The following is a 17,252-nucleotide window of genomic DNA, read 5'->3' as shown; positions in this document are numbered from 1 at the left end:
TTTTTTTTCCTCTCGCCTTTCCCTCCTTCTCTTTCTCTGTCTATTAAAAAGTGGTGTTCACAGACCCATATAAATAAGAAAATATTGTGTTGCGCTGATAATCAAGTAAAAAATTGCATACATATATATATATACCATATACATAAATAAGAACTCCCTACACCTCAAATCAGGGAGGTATATGTGCAAAAGATAAACAAAAACCACTAAAAAACTATAATGTGAAAAAGTTCTAATAGAACCAGCAAAAATAGTTCATGGAAAAAACACAGTTCAGTACATAGGCTAATAGGAGACAGGTGTGAGATCCACAGTCTTCTGGTGTGCAGCTGTCATAGCAAAAAAAAAAAAAAAAACCTTTCCCTGTGTTCAATTTTTCTTATTGCATTTTGTATATGCCCTAGTATATTGCAATCCAACACAGAGTATTGGTTGTGCGTATTGCGCTTTTTACCATTTATTTGCTATGCGATGTTGTCTTTATATTGTATCTGTGTCACACCTTTAAATAAGAAAATCTCAACTGCTGGGTTGTCCCCAGAAAAATATGGTAATCATGGGGAAGTCTTCCAATGGGGACACAATCTCCGGTGGGCAGGATAAAACGTGTTGGGGGCATGGCCTGCCATCAGTCCAGGATGAGACTGCCATTGACTATCATACAGCAAGTCTTGTCTTGATGTGTGGCTCCCGGGACACTAGTCACTTTCTGGTTAATCCTGACCAGCAAGTTGATGTTAATCCAGTATGTCTATCACAGTATTCCCAATTTCAGGGGGAAAGACGACTGAGAAAATGCATGTTCCTATCTGCGACATATTGATGACATAATTTCAGCCTAAGCAAAGTCACTGAATGGAATTCAAGAAGGGCTTTTTAATGAAAACAGGTGGAGCTTTTCTGAATAGTAACACTGTTGTTGTATATTGTGACTGATCAGGAATTGAATCATGAAGACTTGTAAAGATACTAAAAAGGCCCTTTACACCTACCTTTCCAATGAATGTAAGAAATTCGAGACACTGTTCCTGAGGCTCATATCAGCCACATGTAATGCTCCACATACAACTCCCAGCATAGTGTCTGGACGCTCAGCCTGGGAGAATAGAAAGTCAAGTTAAAAATCTACAAGCAATTATTTAAACGTATTATTTTTATATGCATGTATTTAGTAATGCTGAATATACTTTTAAAAATACTGTACAATTCTTTTGTGTCTGTTTCCCAGGATTTGATGGTGCCATCTAAATCCAAAAGAGGATCTTATATAAACATTTGAAAACCCCAGAAAAATCTGGAAAATAATTCAGGCGGGTTACTCTTCTCCATGGCAACCAGTTACTTTTACAGTGCAAAATAAGCTATTAGCCATTAGCCATTCTACAGAATATAAAATCAGCATTAGGAGGCTTTACTGCACCATAAAAACAGCATTTACCCAAAACAGGGTTAAGAAGTCCTTCTCATTTCAACTAAATATTTCTGGTATGGACACCTTCACAAATGGTTATTAAATTAAAGCACATGGGAAGAATAGAGTATTCACAGTGGCCCAGATTCTCAAAAGAGATACGACGGCGCATCTCCAGATATGCCGTCGTATCTATGCGCCTGATTTTTAGAATCAGTTACGCATAGATATCCATTAGATCCGACAGGCGTAAGTCTCTTACGCCGTCGGATCTTAACTGCATTTTTTTTTTGGCCCGCTAGGTGGCGCTTCCGTCGAAATCCGCGTTGAGTATGCAAATTAGCTAGATACGCGAATTCCCGAACGTACACGCGTCTGACGCAGTAAAGTTACGACGTTTACGTTAGGCTTTTCCCGGAGTAAAGTTGCCCCTGGGTCTATGAGGCGCAGTCAATGTTAAGTATGGCTGTCGTTCCTGCGTCGAAAATGTATAAAATGTCGTCGTTTGCGTAAGTCGTCCGTGAATGGTGCTGGACGTAATTTACGTCCACATCAAAACCAATGACGTGTTTGCGACGTCATTTAGAGCAATGCACGCTGGGATATTTAAGGGACGGCGCATGCGCAGTTCGTTCGGCGCGGGGACGCGCTTCATTCAAATTAAACACGCCCCCTACCCGCCAAATTTGAATTCCGCCGGGTGATTTACGCTACGCCGCTGCAACTTTACAGGCAAGTGCTTTGTGAATTAAGCACTTGCCTGAAAAACTTGCGGCGGCATAACGTAAATGAGATACGTTACGCCTGCACAAGTTTGCGCCCATCTACGTGAATCTGGGCCTATATGTCTGCAATACAAGCCTATGTCCCCATGTTCTGCTTTTTTATAAACACTGCAGGTGCAGAAAAACACATGTTGATCCTGCTAGACATCCAGTAACCTCCTAAATGTGCATGTATTGCAGAGATGTACAGAAAACGTGCTTAAATTTTTTTCATTACTTCTTCCATTAACGCTTCTTTTAAAAAATACAGATTTTCTTTTACACAACATGTATTGCTTGTTAACTTTCAATAACATAGTAACTGGAGCAACATATAGGTCATACTCAAGGCTGTATCTTGGCTTAGGCCAACAAGTCCTAGGCCTAGGGGCAGCATGGAAAGAGTTCTAATTTTGATTGTCCTATCAGCCTGGACCACAAACCTTCCTCACTGTGCTATATGTTTTCTGCTGTACCATTGACATGGTTATATCTTCTTAGGGCCAGATTCACAAAGGAAATACGCCGGCGTATCTACTGATACGCCGGCGCATTTTCAAATTTGCCGCGTCGTATCTTTATTTGTAATTCACAAACAAAGATACGACGGCTTTTGGCTAAGATCCGACAGGCGTACAGCTTCGTACGCCTTCGGATTGTAGGTGTAATTCTCTGGCGGCCGCTGGGTGGAGTTTGCGTCGTTTTCCAGCGTCCGGTATGCAAATTAGCTGTTTACAGCGATCCACGAAGGTACGCACGATCGTCGCATTCTTTTACGTCGGTTTTTCGCGTCGTAAAGTTAAGAGTGCTATTTACATGGGGTAAAATTACACCATCCATGTTAAAGTATGGCCGTCGTTCCCGCGTCGAATTAATTTTTTTTTTTTTTTTTTTGCGTAAGACGGCCGGGAATACGAAATTACGTTACGTACGTCGCCGTTCAAAAAACACGTCAGGGAGCCGTAATTTCGCGCAAAGCACGGCGGGAAATTTCCTAACGGAGCATGCGCAGAACGTTCGGTGCGAGAACGCGCCTAATTTAAATGGTACATGCCCCATTTGAATTAGGCGGGCTTGCGCAGGACGGCTTTACGTTACACCGCCGTAAGTTTACACGCAAGTGCTTGGTGAATCAGGCACTTGCGCTGAAAACTTGCGGCGGTGTAACGTAAAGACAATACGTTACGCCGCCGCAGATCTCTGTGAATCTGGCCCTTAGTTCTCACCATTTTTTTCATTTTGGATAGAGTGAGGGAGGGTTATGGCCCCCGTCAGTTTATATTTTACCATCCCTTTTCCCATTGCAGAGATTTCCCTTCACTTCCTGCCCCATAGCCAAACAGGAAGTGAGAGGACATTTATGCAAATTAAGGGAATCCATTGCCCCCCCCCCCCCCAGGCCCTAAGAACTAGTGTCCCCACTCAAAAATTTCAGGGTGGGTCTTAAACAGAAAGGGATGTGGCCATGACAGGAAGGGGCGGGTCATATTTAAATTAGGGGTGCACGAGTTTACTCAGGCCTAGGGCAGCACAAAACCTAAATACACTACTAGTCATACTATATGTTATTATGACCCCTCTTTTTGGAAGACAAGGGTCATAGAATTTACAGTTTATTGGGCCTTAGAAGCATAATGATGGAGCAGTAATCTTGAAGTGATAGGTAAATGATATATAAAATATAACTGATTATCATAGTTTAAAAAGAAACAGAATGATGTAGTAGTCTTAGGTCCTACGTAAATGAGCCAAATATTTTATATCATAGCAATGTCAGTAACAAGTTTACACATACAATTACTAAATCAGAGGACAATTGCATGTCTAGGTCCATAGAAGTCACACTAAATATCCCCCACTTTAGAACAATTATCTTCTGTATATAAACTACTATACAGTATATTATGCAAGATATACCAAATATACAGTAGATATTTCACAAATGTGAAGTAAAAAAAAGGTAAAATGTACAATTTGAAGGAGAACCAAGGGGTGCCATCACTGCATTCTTTAACTATAACAAAAAACGTGGCGTCATCTGTTGTACTGTCTGGATGCCAAAAACACGCCAAAACCTGACGTTTTTTCTGATGCGATTCCTCTCAAACCTGCCTTGAATACACACATTCAGTCCAAAACCCACTCGACCAAAGCGCGGTGACGTCCAACACGGACAACAGCACTATAAAGGGGATGTGCCATTCAAATGGCGCCACCCTTTGGGCTGCTTTTGCTGATCCTCATGTTAGTAAAAGTTTGGTGAGAGACGATTTGCGCTTTTCAGCCTTGTGCTTTTCAATCCGTTACAGCGTGACGAATGTGCTATCTCCATTACGAACGCGAGTTTTACCAGAACGAGCGCTCCCGTCTCATACTTCATTCTGAGCATGCACGTTTTTTTTCCCCTCGGAAAAGCATACACACGAGTGGTTTTCGCGAAACGAGAAAAAGACTGATGGGAACACAACGGGAAAAAAATAGAGCAGGTTTGAATTTTTTGGCGGGCAGTTTTCTTGTCTGGAAAACTGCCATGGAGCATACACACGACCGGTTTTTCCGACCAATCTAAAAAATGGCAGTTTCTCGTCTGGAAAACCGGTCGTGTGTACGAGGCATCAGGAGTGGATGTGCAGAATAGAAATCTTATAGCAAGTAAATTAAGAAGCATATCTTCTGTGCATTTGTACAGAGCTCAGCTTAGCAGCATGGGTAAAAATTCAGCATATATGTTTTAAATATATAAGCACTGGTGATAGAATAATTACCTCTGTGTATACCCAGTGTCTCAAGTTATGTACTTCTACTTTGCTGCTTCATGTCAGGGCGCACATTTTCTTATTGATACGTGTGCATATACCAGAACGCACACTGATTTTAGAAATATATACATTAAATGTATATATTACAACCCATCGTTGAGTTGTATGAGAGAGCCGAAGTCCAACTCTTCTCCATGCGAACAGCACATTTTCTACAGTAATAAAAACGTTAAAAAGCACCGTATTTATTACTGTATATAGCAGCGTGACTGCATTGCAGTAATGAATAAAAAAGTTCAATTGCGCTTTAAAGAAAAACTCAGCTTTTAATAAAAAATATTGATACAATGGCCATTTTGTAATGTAATGCTAATAGAAAATTACCTTTCCATTCAATGGGCCATTGCTGTGATTTTCTAAAATGCCAAAAATTCAACGGTTGTTTACTTTTTTGCAATATGAGAACCTGGAAGCATTCTGTACAATATTTGTGTAGAGGATGCCCCCAGAAATCTTATTTACTTCTTGTGTGATTGGCTCACTGTTTTTTCCCCAAAGTCTACACAGACTTGCAAGTCAAAATAGAAACATACTCTGCAGTAAAAACTTAGGGCCAGATCCACAAAATGCCGCCGTAACGTAAAAATTCCCAAGTTACACTGCCGTAAAATTTTCACCTAAGTGCCCGATCCACAAAGCACTTACATAGAAATTTTCGGCTGTGTAACTTAAATCCGTCCGGCGCAAGGCGTTCCTATTTTCATGGGACGAGTCCCATTTAAATTAGGCGCGCTCCCGCGCCGGACGTACTGCGCATGCTCCCGACGTCATTTTCCCGACGTGCATAGCGCGGTTTTACGTTACGCCGAGTTTTGTGAATCGCGCCGGGTAAAAAAAGTTGCGTCGGGGAAAAAAAAAAAAAGATACGGTGGGAATTTTTTTTTTTAAATAAATAACAGCGTCGCGGGTAAGAAGGGTCTACTTTTACAAGGTGTAAACAGTTTACACTTTGTAAAAGCAGCCCTAATTTTACGATTGCAAACTAAAACTTACGGAGAAAAAACGAAGCTGAAAAGCTTTGTGGATCTCCGTAAGTGCTAATTTACATACCCGAAGTGGCATTTCGACTCGAAATGCCCCCAGCAGCGGATGCGGTACTGCATCCTAAGATCCGGCAGTGTAAGTCCCTTACACATGTCGGATCTTCTGCCTATCTTTTGGAAACTGATTCTGTGGATCAGTTCCAAAGATAGAAACAGGGATACGACGGCGTATCGGTAGATACGCCGTCGTATCCCTTTTGTAGATCTGGCCCACAATTCCCCATCCCCAAGATACTTTGCAATGGTTATAAAACAGATACTCTGCTACTAATGGATAGTAGACACAATGAGAAAATTGGAAGAAAATAATTTCACTCAGAGTGATCGTTTGATAATCGAATTAGAACACAGCTTCAGGAAAAAGACCGAAATTTTTTCTTGTGAAAACAAAATAATAATTAGTATGGTATTTGTATGAAAGTATTTGAGTGAAAAAGATTGCGCATTATTGGAAAGGAAAGAACGAACCAGAAGAAGAAAAAGGACAACTAAACCAAGTATCGTGTACAATAAAAATAAAAAAACGGAAAAAATCTTAGTTTGCATATTATTAGACCTGCTAATAAAGATAAAGCGCTCGTTCACACCAGTCTGTATGCATTACATATAAAGCATGCCCGCTGGTTTACATTATTGTGTGAAAAGGACATATAGAAAACAATTGTGTTCTTTTTACCATTGAAGACATGGGGGGGGTTATTTACGAAAGGGAAATCCACTTTGCACTACAAGTGCAAACTACAAGTGCAAAGTGCACTTGAAATTGCACTGAGGGGTAGATCTGAAATAAGGGAAAACTGCAAGCTAAAATGCTGTTTTTTTATTTTCCTTGCATGTCCCCCTCAGATCTACAGCGACTGCACTTTCAGTGCAATTTCAAGTGCACTTTGCACTTGTAGTTATGGTGTGAACAACTCCAACTCAGTTTGACAAATGACATGGTGAAAAAAACACAAAGGCAAAAATCTGCAATGTTTGCCAATATTATTGCAAAGTACTAGGTATAGTTCACCAGGAAGAGAACGGTTTTCCTCCAAATAAACTTGATGGGAAGGACATGTCAGATTTAATTGCTTTTCCAATGTTAGTGTCTTAGTTATCTTCTCATTACCTGCACTTTTTCTGATATCAGCCTGTCCAGCCATCCAGTATCTATGCGATTTTGCTGGAAACTTTCAGTCTCAAGAAGCTTTATTAAATATTCCACAGTTGTTCGAAAATCTCCACGAATAGACAATTCTTTAAGGGCAACAACCAGATTACTGTGAGAGAAAAAAAAGTGAATAGTAAGGGTCTGTGTAGTTTCATAGCCTTCAAAAAGTAGCCAAACCAGGCATGGCTGCTTGTGAGTTCTAGACATCTGGTTGCTTTCTATATAATAAAGCAGAATCGCAGACAACCTGAAAGATTCACACTTATCACAGGGTGTGATAACACAAGACTAAATGCCATCAGGGATTATTAATTGGAGGGAGGATAATTACTAAAACCATTTAACACCTATTTGTACCTCACTTATTTAAAAATATATATATACAAACATCTGGGTACTTCTTTCTGGATCACACACATTCACACAACACACCACCCCGAGTCGCCAAGCCCACCAACAGATATGCAACACCAAACAGATAGAGTAGCTAAAGTCTGTCCATCTTTGACAGGGAAGACGACAACCAGTTATGGCGTTCCTAACTGGTGACTATTTTTTGTTGAGGAGAGCCTCAGCTGTAAAGTGTATTCTTTACTTTAAATAACAAGGCTTCAACGCAATTTTTTAGACTAAAGCCCCGTACACACGATCGGAATTTCCGATGGAAAAAGTCAGATGAACTTTTTCCATCGGAAATTACGACCTTGTGTATGCCCATCTGACTTATTTCTGAGGAATTCCGTCGGAGTTTACATAGAGAATATTCCGTCGGAATTCCAATGCGAGTTTGGTCGGACAAAGGTCCGATCGTGTGTACGGGGCTTTACTAATATTGTATTAGGGACTCCTGGGTAATTGATCACAGCTTTACTTTTAGGACACCACTACAATTTCCACTAAACCCCATCGCTCTAGAAGCCCCATCGCTCTAGAAGCCCAAGAAACAGGATTATTCCTATTTAATCTGGGATAGGTCAGATGGTTAATGTGCATAAAATGTATCCCACTGAGTGTTTAGTGAAATCATTGTAGGCAGCTACAGTATATGAAAATAAATCAACTATAGGTGGCTGAAAAAAGGCTTTAATAGGAGGCTGATTTAAGATGTGTATTTATACAGTATATTTCATGCTTCAAAGAACATTAAATACTGTACATACCAAATAACAAACTAATAACTATTGCAATGCATCTAAAACTAAAAATTGTGAAACATTTAGAGCTGTCAAAAAACTACGATATGAGAGAAGAGCAGGTAGAAAAAAAAAAAAGGCACCTTTGTAGCACGTCAACATGTGAAGCATTTTCACATTGCCACTGAATTCTCAGACTTATCTGTTATGTGTCCATGGTAAGACACTGTTCTCCTGCAACTAGCTGTTGACTTTATATATTTTTTTTAAGTATTTTATTTGTCTTGCTCCCCCATGGTGGTAAGCCTTATGCCGCGTACACACGATCGGTCAAACCGATGAGAACGGTCTGATGGACCGTTTTCATCGGACCAAATTGATCGTGTGTGGGCACCATCGGTTATATATCCATAGGTTTAAAAAAAAGCAATCTTGTTTTAAATTTAACCGATGGATACCTAACTGATAGAAAAAAAACGATCGTTAGTAGGCACGTCCATCGGTTAAAAATCTACACATGCTCAGAATCAAGTTGACGCATGCTTGGAAACATTGAACTTCGTTTTTTTCAGCACGTCGTTGTGTTTTACGTCAGTGCGTTCTGACACGATCGTTTTTTTAACCGATGGTGTGTAGGCACGACTAACCATTAGTCAGCTTCATCGGTTAACCGAGGAAAACGGTCCATCAGACCGTTCTCATCGGTTTGACTGATCGTGTGTACAGGGCTTTATCCATATACTTAGTTGAGCGTTTACAATTTTATGCTGTTTTTGCTGCAAATGTATTATCGCTACCTATTTCGATTGTACCTTTGCACTTAATTTGCCGTCTTGTACCCAATACAATAGGGGTAGATTCATAAAGCCCGCCGTAAGTTTGTGCGGGCGTAGCGTATCTGAGATACGCTACGCTGCCGTAACTTAGTGAGGCTGGGGCTGGATTCACAAAGAATCTGCGCCCTAAGTTACGGCGGTGTAGCGTACATCTGCCAGCGTAAGCGCGCCGAATTCAAATTCTGAAGAGGTGGGCGTGTTTTATGTAAATAAAACATGACCCCACGTAAATGACGTCTCTAACGAACGGCGCATGCGCCGTTCGTGAAAGAATCCCAGTGCGCATGCTCGAAATTACACCGCAAATCGTCAATGCTTTAGACGTGAACGTAATTTACGCAAAGCCCTATTCGCAAACGATTTACGCAAACGATGTAAACAACGCAAAATTCCACGGTGGCCCGACGTCCATACTTAACATTGGTTGCTCCTCATATAGCAGGAGCAACGTTACGCCGGAAAAAGCCTTACGCAAACGACGTAAAAAATTCCGCTGGGCGCACGTACGCTTCTGAATCGGCGTATCCAGCTCATTTGCACATTCTACTCTGAAATCGACGGAAGAGCCACCTAGCGGCCAGCGTAAATATGCAACTAAGATACGACGGCATAAGAGACTTACGCCAGTCGAATCTTAGCCTAATTTCGGCGTATCTTGCATTCTGAATACAGAAAGAAGATACGCCGGCGCAGCTTTGAATTTACGCGGCGTATCAATAGATACGCCGGCGTAAATTCATACTGAATCTAGCCCAATGTCTTAAAAATATTATTGATATGCATGTTTGAGCTTGACCTCCATGCTTGGAAACCTAATAAGACATTTTGTTAAGTAAAAATCGAAAGAGCCAAAAATCGTCAGCCCAACAGCAGCTGCATCTAAGCCTATATTGAGGAATCTGAAGATTTTTTTTCAATTCGGCCTGTAGACTGAAAAAACTCTACATGTGGCCATCTCCAGTCTTATCACAATACTGACACTCAACAGAAAAACTGCTTAGGGTGGCAAAAGAAACAATCTTTTTCCTGTCTTCATTTAGTCAACACACCGTAGGATAAGTTGAGGCAAAACCATGCTAAAAGGCAGGTTAGGTATTGGTGGCAGTCAGGGTTTTGAATGCCAAGGGCAGAAGTGTGGGTGAAGTCACTATCCACAAGGACCTGTACATATCAAAAAAAAACTTACGAGATGGCTTCTTCTCTGTTTTCTCCCCAGGAAAAGCAATGGCCAAACTGAGAATCAGCAAATTCATGGAGACCTCCTGCTGCAGCAACACTGAAGTAGCCCCACACATTCTTACTGCTGCGGAAATTCAGTTCTTGCACAGTCCCAGAGCTTGGCTTAAAACCCTGAGAATAAACAAAAAATGATTCTGTAATTTAACATCAAATGTTGGAGTAGTCCTCTTAAATGGGTAACTTCCAGGCCAGGCTTAAATGAATCAGGAAGCACTGACAACCTCCAGTAAATGCTGCAAGTATTCTAAAGTCAGTCAAGTTTCATAGCAATTCTAGGACAGGCTCTTATTTCTGGCCTGCATTTTGTCATTTCAGTTTCAGGAACAATTACAAAATATGAAAAACAGCAAAAGCAGCCGCCATTTTACTAGGCAAGGTAGGCAACTTCACGGGATGAGTGCACAAGTAAAAATTACAGCCACACAGCTAGTAGGCACTAGGCAGTGAACTTAAATACAAAGGAGTCTACCTTCAGGTGTACCCTTATGCAGTAAGGAAGCTAGACATTCTTTCACCCGGGGCAAAGACTCAGTTCGGCGCCACAACACCCCCCCCCCCGAAAAGGATGGTGTCAGTAGGGCATGTCATTGGCTCCCCTCTGCTGTCAATCAAAGCTAGTGACAAGGAGAGGGGGCAAGGGCTGAGTCCCACTGTCTGTCAATGAATGCAGCAATGGGCTTGGGTGCAAGCAGGTAAGTATAGACATGTTTTTTTTTAATTACCTTTACAATCACTTTAAGAGGAGTGGTTGGGGGGCAGTACAACCATGGCTCAGCTACAAGTTTTTACATCCCTTCCCCTTTCCCACCACAATTGCAAAGAAGCCCTAAAGTGAAAACGCAAAGTACAGTGCCTCCTGAATAATCTATCAAATAGCACATAGTCATTTTATGAATTCTAAAAATGATCCACTGAGCACATATGAGCAAATCTTTAAAGTGTAGTTCCATCCAAAAGTTGAACTTCCGCTTATGTGATTTCCCCCCCCCCCCCCTCGGGTTCCACATTTGGCACATTTCAGAGGCGAGGGGGGAGCGGTCACCTATCTTTTACAGGTACCCTTCCCCACTTCCAGCAGTGGAGTCCATCAGATGTTCAGCCCCCATCCTTCATTGCCCCGCCACTGAGACATTCAGAAAGCTCAACGCCCTTTGCGCATGCGCAGTAGGAACCTGGCTGTGAAGCCGCAAGGCTTCACTGCCAGATTCCCTTACCGGCAATGGTGGCGGCATCACCTGACAGCCGATGGAAACAGCAGCTAGGGTGCCGACATCACTGGATTCCAGGACAGGTAAATGTCCCAATATTAAAAGTCAGCAGCTACAGTATGTGTATCTGCTGACGTTAAAAAAAAAAATTGGGGTGGGGGTGGGGTTGAGGCCCGAACTCCTCTTTAACGGAGTATGGTAGAATATCATTGCCCTGTACCTGTACTCTTGAGTGCTTCAGCAGTATTACATATGTCTGGGTCAAGTCCTGGCATTTTCTGCTGGCTTCTGTCCTGCCCACCCGCCTATCAGACTTGTTCCACAAAGCTCAGGAAGTGCTCCAAAACCCCCTTAGTTCTGTGCTGTAGGTTGTGAGCTGCTAAGAGACAAAAAACGATCAGGGGCGGCATCAGTGCAACTCCCCTACCTGTCAAAGTACAGAGCAGGAGAGGCCAGAAGTTCAGAGTGTATCCCTCCTTTGTCCCGACCCTGGCTGGGAGGAAGGAATCCTCAGCCGAGCTACCTCCTCCTGTGTAGTGAAGTCACACATCCAGTCCCCCAAAAATCAGTATTGTTTGCTTGTTCTGCAGGCACAGAAGCGCAGCACTGCCCTGGCAGGGAGTAGGTGAGGGAGGGGCGCTTCTGCCTTCTTTTTCTCTGTACTTTGACAGGTAGGGGAGTTGCACTTATGCCGCCCCCCAACTGGTTTTTGTGTTTTTTAGCCACTCACTGCACAGAACTGGGTTTTGGAGCACTTCCTGAGCTCTGTGGCACAAGTCTAATAGGCGGGTGGGCAGAACAGTGAGCGGGCACAGAAGCCGGCAGAAGAGTGGGAAAGAACACAGCACTCACCGCCTCTCCTCCTTGGGCTGACCATCACTACTCCTGTCAGCGGCGGCACCCCCCTCAATGCAGCGCCCGGGGCATATGTCCTCCCTAGTTTCGGCCATGTCTTTATGCATTCTTTATATACACAATTGCAGACTTGTCAATGATTTTAGGGTTTCTTTGGGTCTCTAAAAATTCTGAGTAGAACGGCTGGTCCCTTGCCCTCATGCAGAAGAGTGGAACCCTTGTTCTCTGTGTGGATGCTTCCCACATAAAACCAGGGTCCCACTCTGCAGCTGCTGGCAGAGGAAGGGCTTTTCTACTAGGCTGTGGCTGCTTTAGAAAGAAAATAAGCTGAAAGACAAAAAGTTTTGTTTTGATGCACCTCCTTAACGAATAAGGTTGATCATTTTCCATCCTGATATATCTTCAAAATACACAATAGAATATTAGCTAGTTATTCACAAAATGTTTTTGACAAATCCCATGGTATTTTACCTGGACTGCAAAAGATAAAATGTAAGTATTTCAAGAAAGCTCAGAATTATTTACTCCATGGCCTGTTAAAATTTGTAGAATTAGTACCTCATCTGGGTTTTCACTAGTAATACGGGCAGCAATGACATGTCCTCTTGGACAGGGAGAATTTAGAGAGTTATCAAAGTCAATTGGAGAATCTCCCCAAGCCGGAACTCCATACAACATTCGAATATCCTTTATTCTGTGAAGAGGAATTCCCATGGCAATCTATGGAAAAAAATTGTGACCTTGGTAAAAATAAATTTTGCATAAATATATCAAAATTTCAGAATACCACAATACAGTAAAACAAAAAAACACCCATACACCCAAAAAAACATTTCTCAGACACATTAACCCTATTTATATATAGTTCAAAGACTGGGGAGGAGGGGCTATTTTAATTTAGCTTTTTCATTAGAAATAAAAAGTCCCCCCTCTCCTTACAAACAGTACCAGTACAGGATGCCTGGCATGTGAGCTACTCCACTTCGGAAGAAAGAAGCAACTGTGGGTCCATCTGCCATAATGATACCAGCCTGTATAGTTTGTTCAGTAAATTCAGCATTCGCTCCACATCCCCTAAAGAAAGTTGCCGATTGGCGAAAGCCCAGTGTGTGCAGTCTGACCGGAATGAAATAGCTATGGTAAAATAACTTTTAATTAATAATTTTATCACTAAATGATACAACTGTCTTGCTGTAAGTTTTCTCAAAATCTGACCAATCTGGCTCATCAAAGGGGAGGTCTGGCGAGATCCATTTCAGCTTAGCTTGAGAATATCTAGGTCGGGACTCAGCACAAAGCAATATAGTCGAATATTAGTCTTTTAGGGCCCAATGTGCGCAGAAGTTTCTCAAGGTACACTGGTAGGATTGGCTAGAGAGCCAAACATCCCACATGGCGAGTTACATTGCACCAATTTTAAGTGCACAAAAGTCAGAGGTATCTCCCTAAAATCCCCTCACTTTCAGTTCCAATTACAATGGCCACCTGTACAAAACAGACATGATTAACCCACTCTAAAGATGCTAAATGTTATAAAACCCCAACAAGGGTCCTAACCCTTCATGACTCTATCCAAAACTTCTTTAAAACGTTTGGGTTTTAGATACATCTTGTTTTTTTTCTTCAAACTATTTTTTCTTCCATTTAAGCCCATTTAATTATGTATTAATTACCATTTTGCAAAAAAATGTACATATTACTTATATTATATTGTATAGTGATGGCGGTAGGCCACAATTTTAAAATGTCATCCCAGGCACAGTATGCATAATTAAATTTATAACATGTTGCAGACATCCAGTATGGTACAATAGTCACTCATGAAAATTGCTATATCAGACTGTTAGCAACATGGCACCATATCTAACACTGATAAGTAAAATGTACGGTATGCAGACTTAGATGTCAGGTGGCAATGACTGTCAGAATGTTGAATATATGAGGTTTTCTCAATGCTGTTTATGCAGCAAGGTGCTGTAAATCTAACATGGGGTATATAGTCTAAAGACAGTTTCTGTATTCCAATCCTGTGAAAGATTCCCTAATGGCCTTAGCTGCTATTAATCTTCATTATAAAACAGGTACACGCCTTATCCATGAAAGCTACTTAGAATTATCTCTCAAGAAGGTAGAAAAACTGGAAAAACAACACAAAAATACATGACATCATATCACCTACACCAACTTAGCCTAACAAACATCCTACACAAAGTGTTAGGAAAGGCAGCACTGACAATGGGGATTTATCTCGTACTCACTTTAAAAAGTTTTGCTATTTTTCAGCATTTTGGGACACAGTTCTTTCGATATAGGCCTTGACTTTAGGTTAAACACCTGCCAGCCATAACATGGCAATATGGTAATGGTCAGGAACGCCACAGCACCAGTGAGGTTGACACAATATAACTTCCAGTGTTAAATCTTGTCACCAGCCCTGCCCAAGGGAAACCTACAAGTTTGTTCTAAAAATAATGATTTGCCTGGCTGTCACACCAGGCCTCTGGCTATAATACTTTCGGAGTCACTGACAAGCAATTATCAAGTGAATTAAGATTAAAGTCATAATTCCTGAGCTGCATACATGTTCCAGATCATTAAATATAAACGTTTTGAAGCCAGCAACGTTGAATAAGCACAACCGAAGATCTTCCGGTAGGCCCCAGTCTAACACTATAGCCCCATACACACTATCAGTTTTCCTGATGGTTTTCTCTTCAGGTTTACCAAAACCATCTAATATGAGGTCAAACCTTAAGCGTTTCAATTTGAATGCAATCAGGCAGGTCCTTGTACTACATGGTTTTGGTAGACCTGAAGAGAAAACCATCAGGAAAACTGATAGTGTGTATGGGGCTTCTGAATGCCTGTGTGCCAGACACCTGTCCGGGGCCAGCAAAACTAACCAGCATTCAGGACACTGTAGGTAAATGAATGATGCTATAAAAAAAGGTACCTGGACTTTGCAGCCAGAGCCAGGGGTGAAGGACACTGCATATCACCTCAGGCAAGTATTCAAGAACATCAATGTTGGGTCATCTTGGTACTCAATGACACCAATGTGGGGAAGGATGCTTCCAACGTAAAAAGGTATGCGTTGGCAATGGAAGCATACACCCTTTAATGGTTGTCAGTGGAAGAAAAGCTCCAATATACTTGTAGTCAGTAGGAAGAAATAAAAAATAAAACTACTTTACGCTTGTGAAAGTTGAAAGTTCAATGTAAGGGGACTGTCCTCCATGGACTACCAAAATTAGGAAGATTTTTTTTCTTTATTACATATGCACTTTATAAGCTATAATGCATCATATATTCTCCTGACCGCTGCACTCCAAAGGTTATGTTGTACTTTACATACTTCTACTAATGTGTCGTATGCAGAATGTGACATACTTCTGACCGCTGAATTCTATAAACAATTCTATGTGCCATAATGTATGTAACATACTCCTGATCACTGTACACAATACATAAATATATTGCATGTTGCATTCTTATTGGGCACAGTCTCGCTTCCTCTGGAGACACAGATACTTCACATTCCAACATTGGAGATCAGCAATTAGAACCTCCATGTTTCTCAGTCAAGGTTATCTGGGAGAATGATATTGGTTGCAATTGATGCTCTCATTATGAAAATGGTTGTTGCTTGACTGCCATGCTGTGCAAAAGGCTTCTGCGCTACTAGGTGGGTGAAGTCTTCCTATATAACAGTATAAAATTGCAGCAAAAACTATGTAGTGTATACACAACAATAAAGTAGAACAAAAATTGAATAAGGTAATTGCGCAAAATAATTAAGACACATAAACATCAAACATGCATGTGAAAGAAGAAAACCGTGTTGAAGTGATCAAAGTATTAATGGATGACTAAATAAATACATTCAAATAAATTAACCAAAAAAGAATAGTGTCAAAAGTCCATAAGTGAGAAATAGCAAGGGCTGCTATAGATAGGTGTCCACTAATCCCAAAGAGAATGGAAAATCCACAAAGGCACCAGTCTGGTCTCCCAGAACTCTCACCTCATAGATGGATAAATACAGCAATCAATGTATCTGTATCCACCACACGACTGTCACCTCGATATCTCCTGCACGCCAATGGTAGTAATCCTGGTCCCTTTAAACAGTACCTTGCCTCCTGTCCCCAGCAAGCCTTTGCCAATAAACTAATAGTTGATTTCTTCCTGTGAACATTGGTTAATTTATTTAATAAGGCTCATAGGAAAACGTTGAGATGGTCCATAGTAGCCAATCAGATTTGTGATCCAAACTTTTGGTATGGCCTGAAGGAGGTTCACCTGACTGGGTTCTTTGGCTACTATGGACCATCTCAACGTTTTCCTATGAGCCTTATTAAATAAATTAACCAATGTTCACAGGAAGAAATCAACTATTAGTTTATTGGCAAAGGCTTGCTGGCCCTTGCTATTTCTCACTTATGGACTTTTGACACTATTCTTTTTTGGTTAATTTATTTTAATGTATTTATTTAGTCATCCATTAATACTTTGATCACTTAAACACGGTTTTCTCATTTCACATGCATGTTTGATGTTTATGTGTCTTAATTATTTTGCGCAATTACCTTATTAAATTTTTATTCAATTTTTGACTGCCATGCTGATTCATCGGCTTCAGCCTTTTTTGAGGGATTTTAAGCTTAAACAAGTATGCAGCAAAATAAAATTTAAGACAGATTTGTATTTATCTGAAAACTCAGTCTGCATTATGGGTCTATTACTGCTATGCAAGGTAAAGTCTAGAAGGCAGAACCTACATTGTTACTG

The 17,252-nt window shown here is 41.1% G+C and overlaps 1 protein-coding gene across 3 annotated transcripts in view; it reads right to left on the bottom strand.

Moving 5' to 3' along the window:
- ACACA (acetyl-CoA carboxylase alpha) overlaps positions 1-17,252 on the bottom strand; it is a 510,335-nt gene that overhangs the window by 406,427 nt on the left and 86,656 nt on the right. For all 3 annotated transcript variants that reach the window (XM_040337823.1, XM_040337822.1, XM_040337824.1), the window contains 4 exons: positions 13,020-13,181; positions 10,346-10,509; positions 7,149-7,299; positions 993-1,096 (listed from right to left, as the gene is read on the bottom strand). In XM_040337823.1, the coding sequence (XP_040193757.1) occupies positions 993-1,096; positions 7,149-7,299; positions 10,346-10,509; positions 13,020-13,181 (581 nt within the window). The remainder of the gene's footprint in view (positions 1-992; positions 1,097-7,148; positions 7,300-10,345; positions 10,510-13,019; positions 13,182-17,252) is intronic.

Source organism: Rana temporaria, chromosome 2 (assembly GCF_905171775.1).
Source record: "Rana temporaria chromosome 2, aRanTem1.1, whole genome shotgun sequence".
Taxonomy (NCBI): Eukaryota; Metazoa; Chordata; class Amphibia; order Anura; family Ranidae; genus Rana; species Rana temporaria.
Note: the sequence above shows the minus strand (reverse complement) of the source record. Positions and strands in the feature narration are given on the sequence as shown.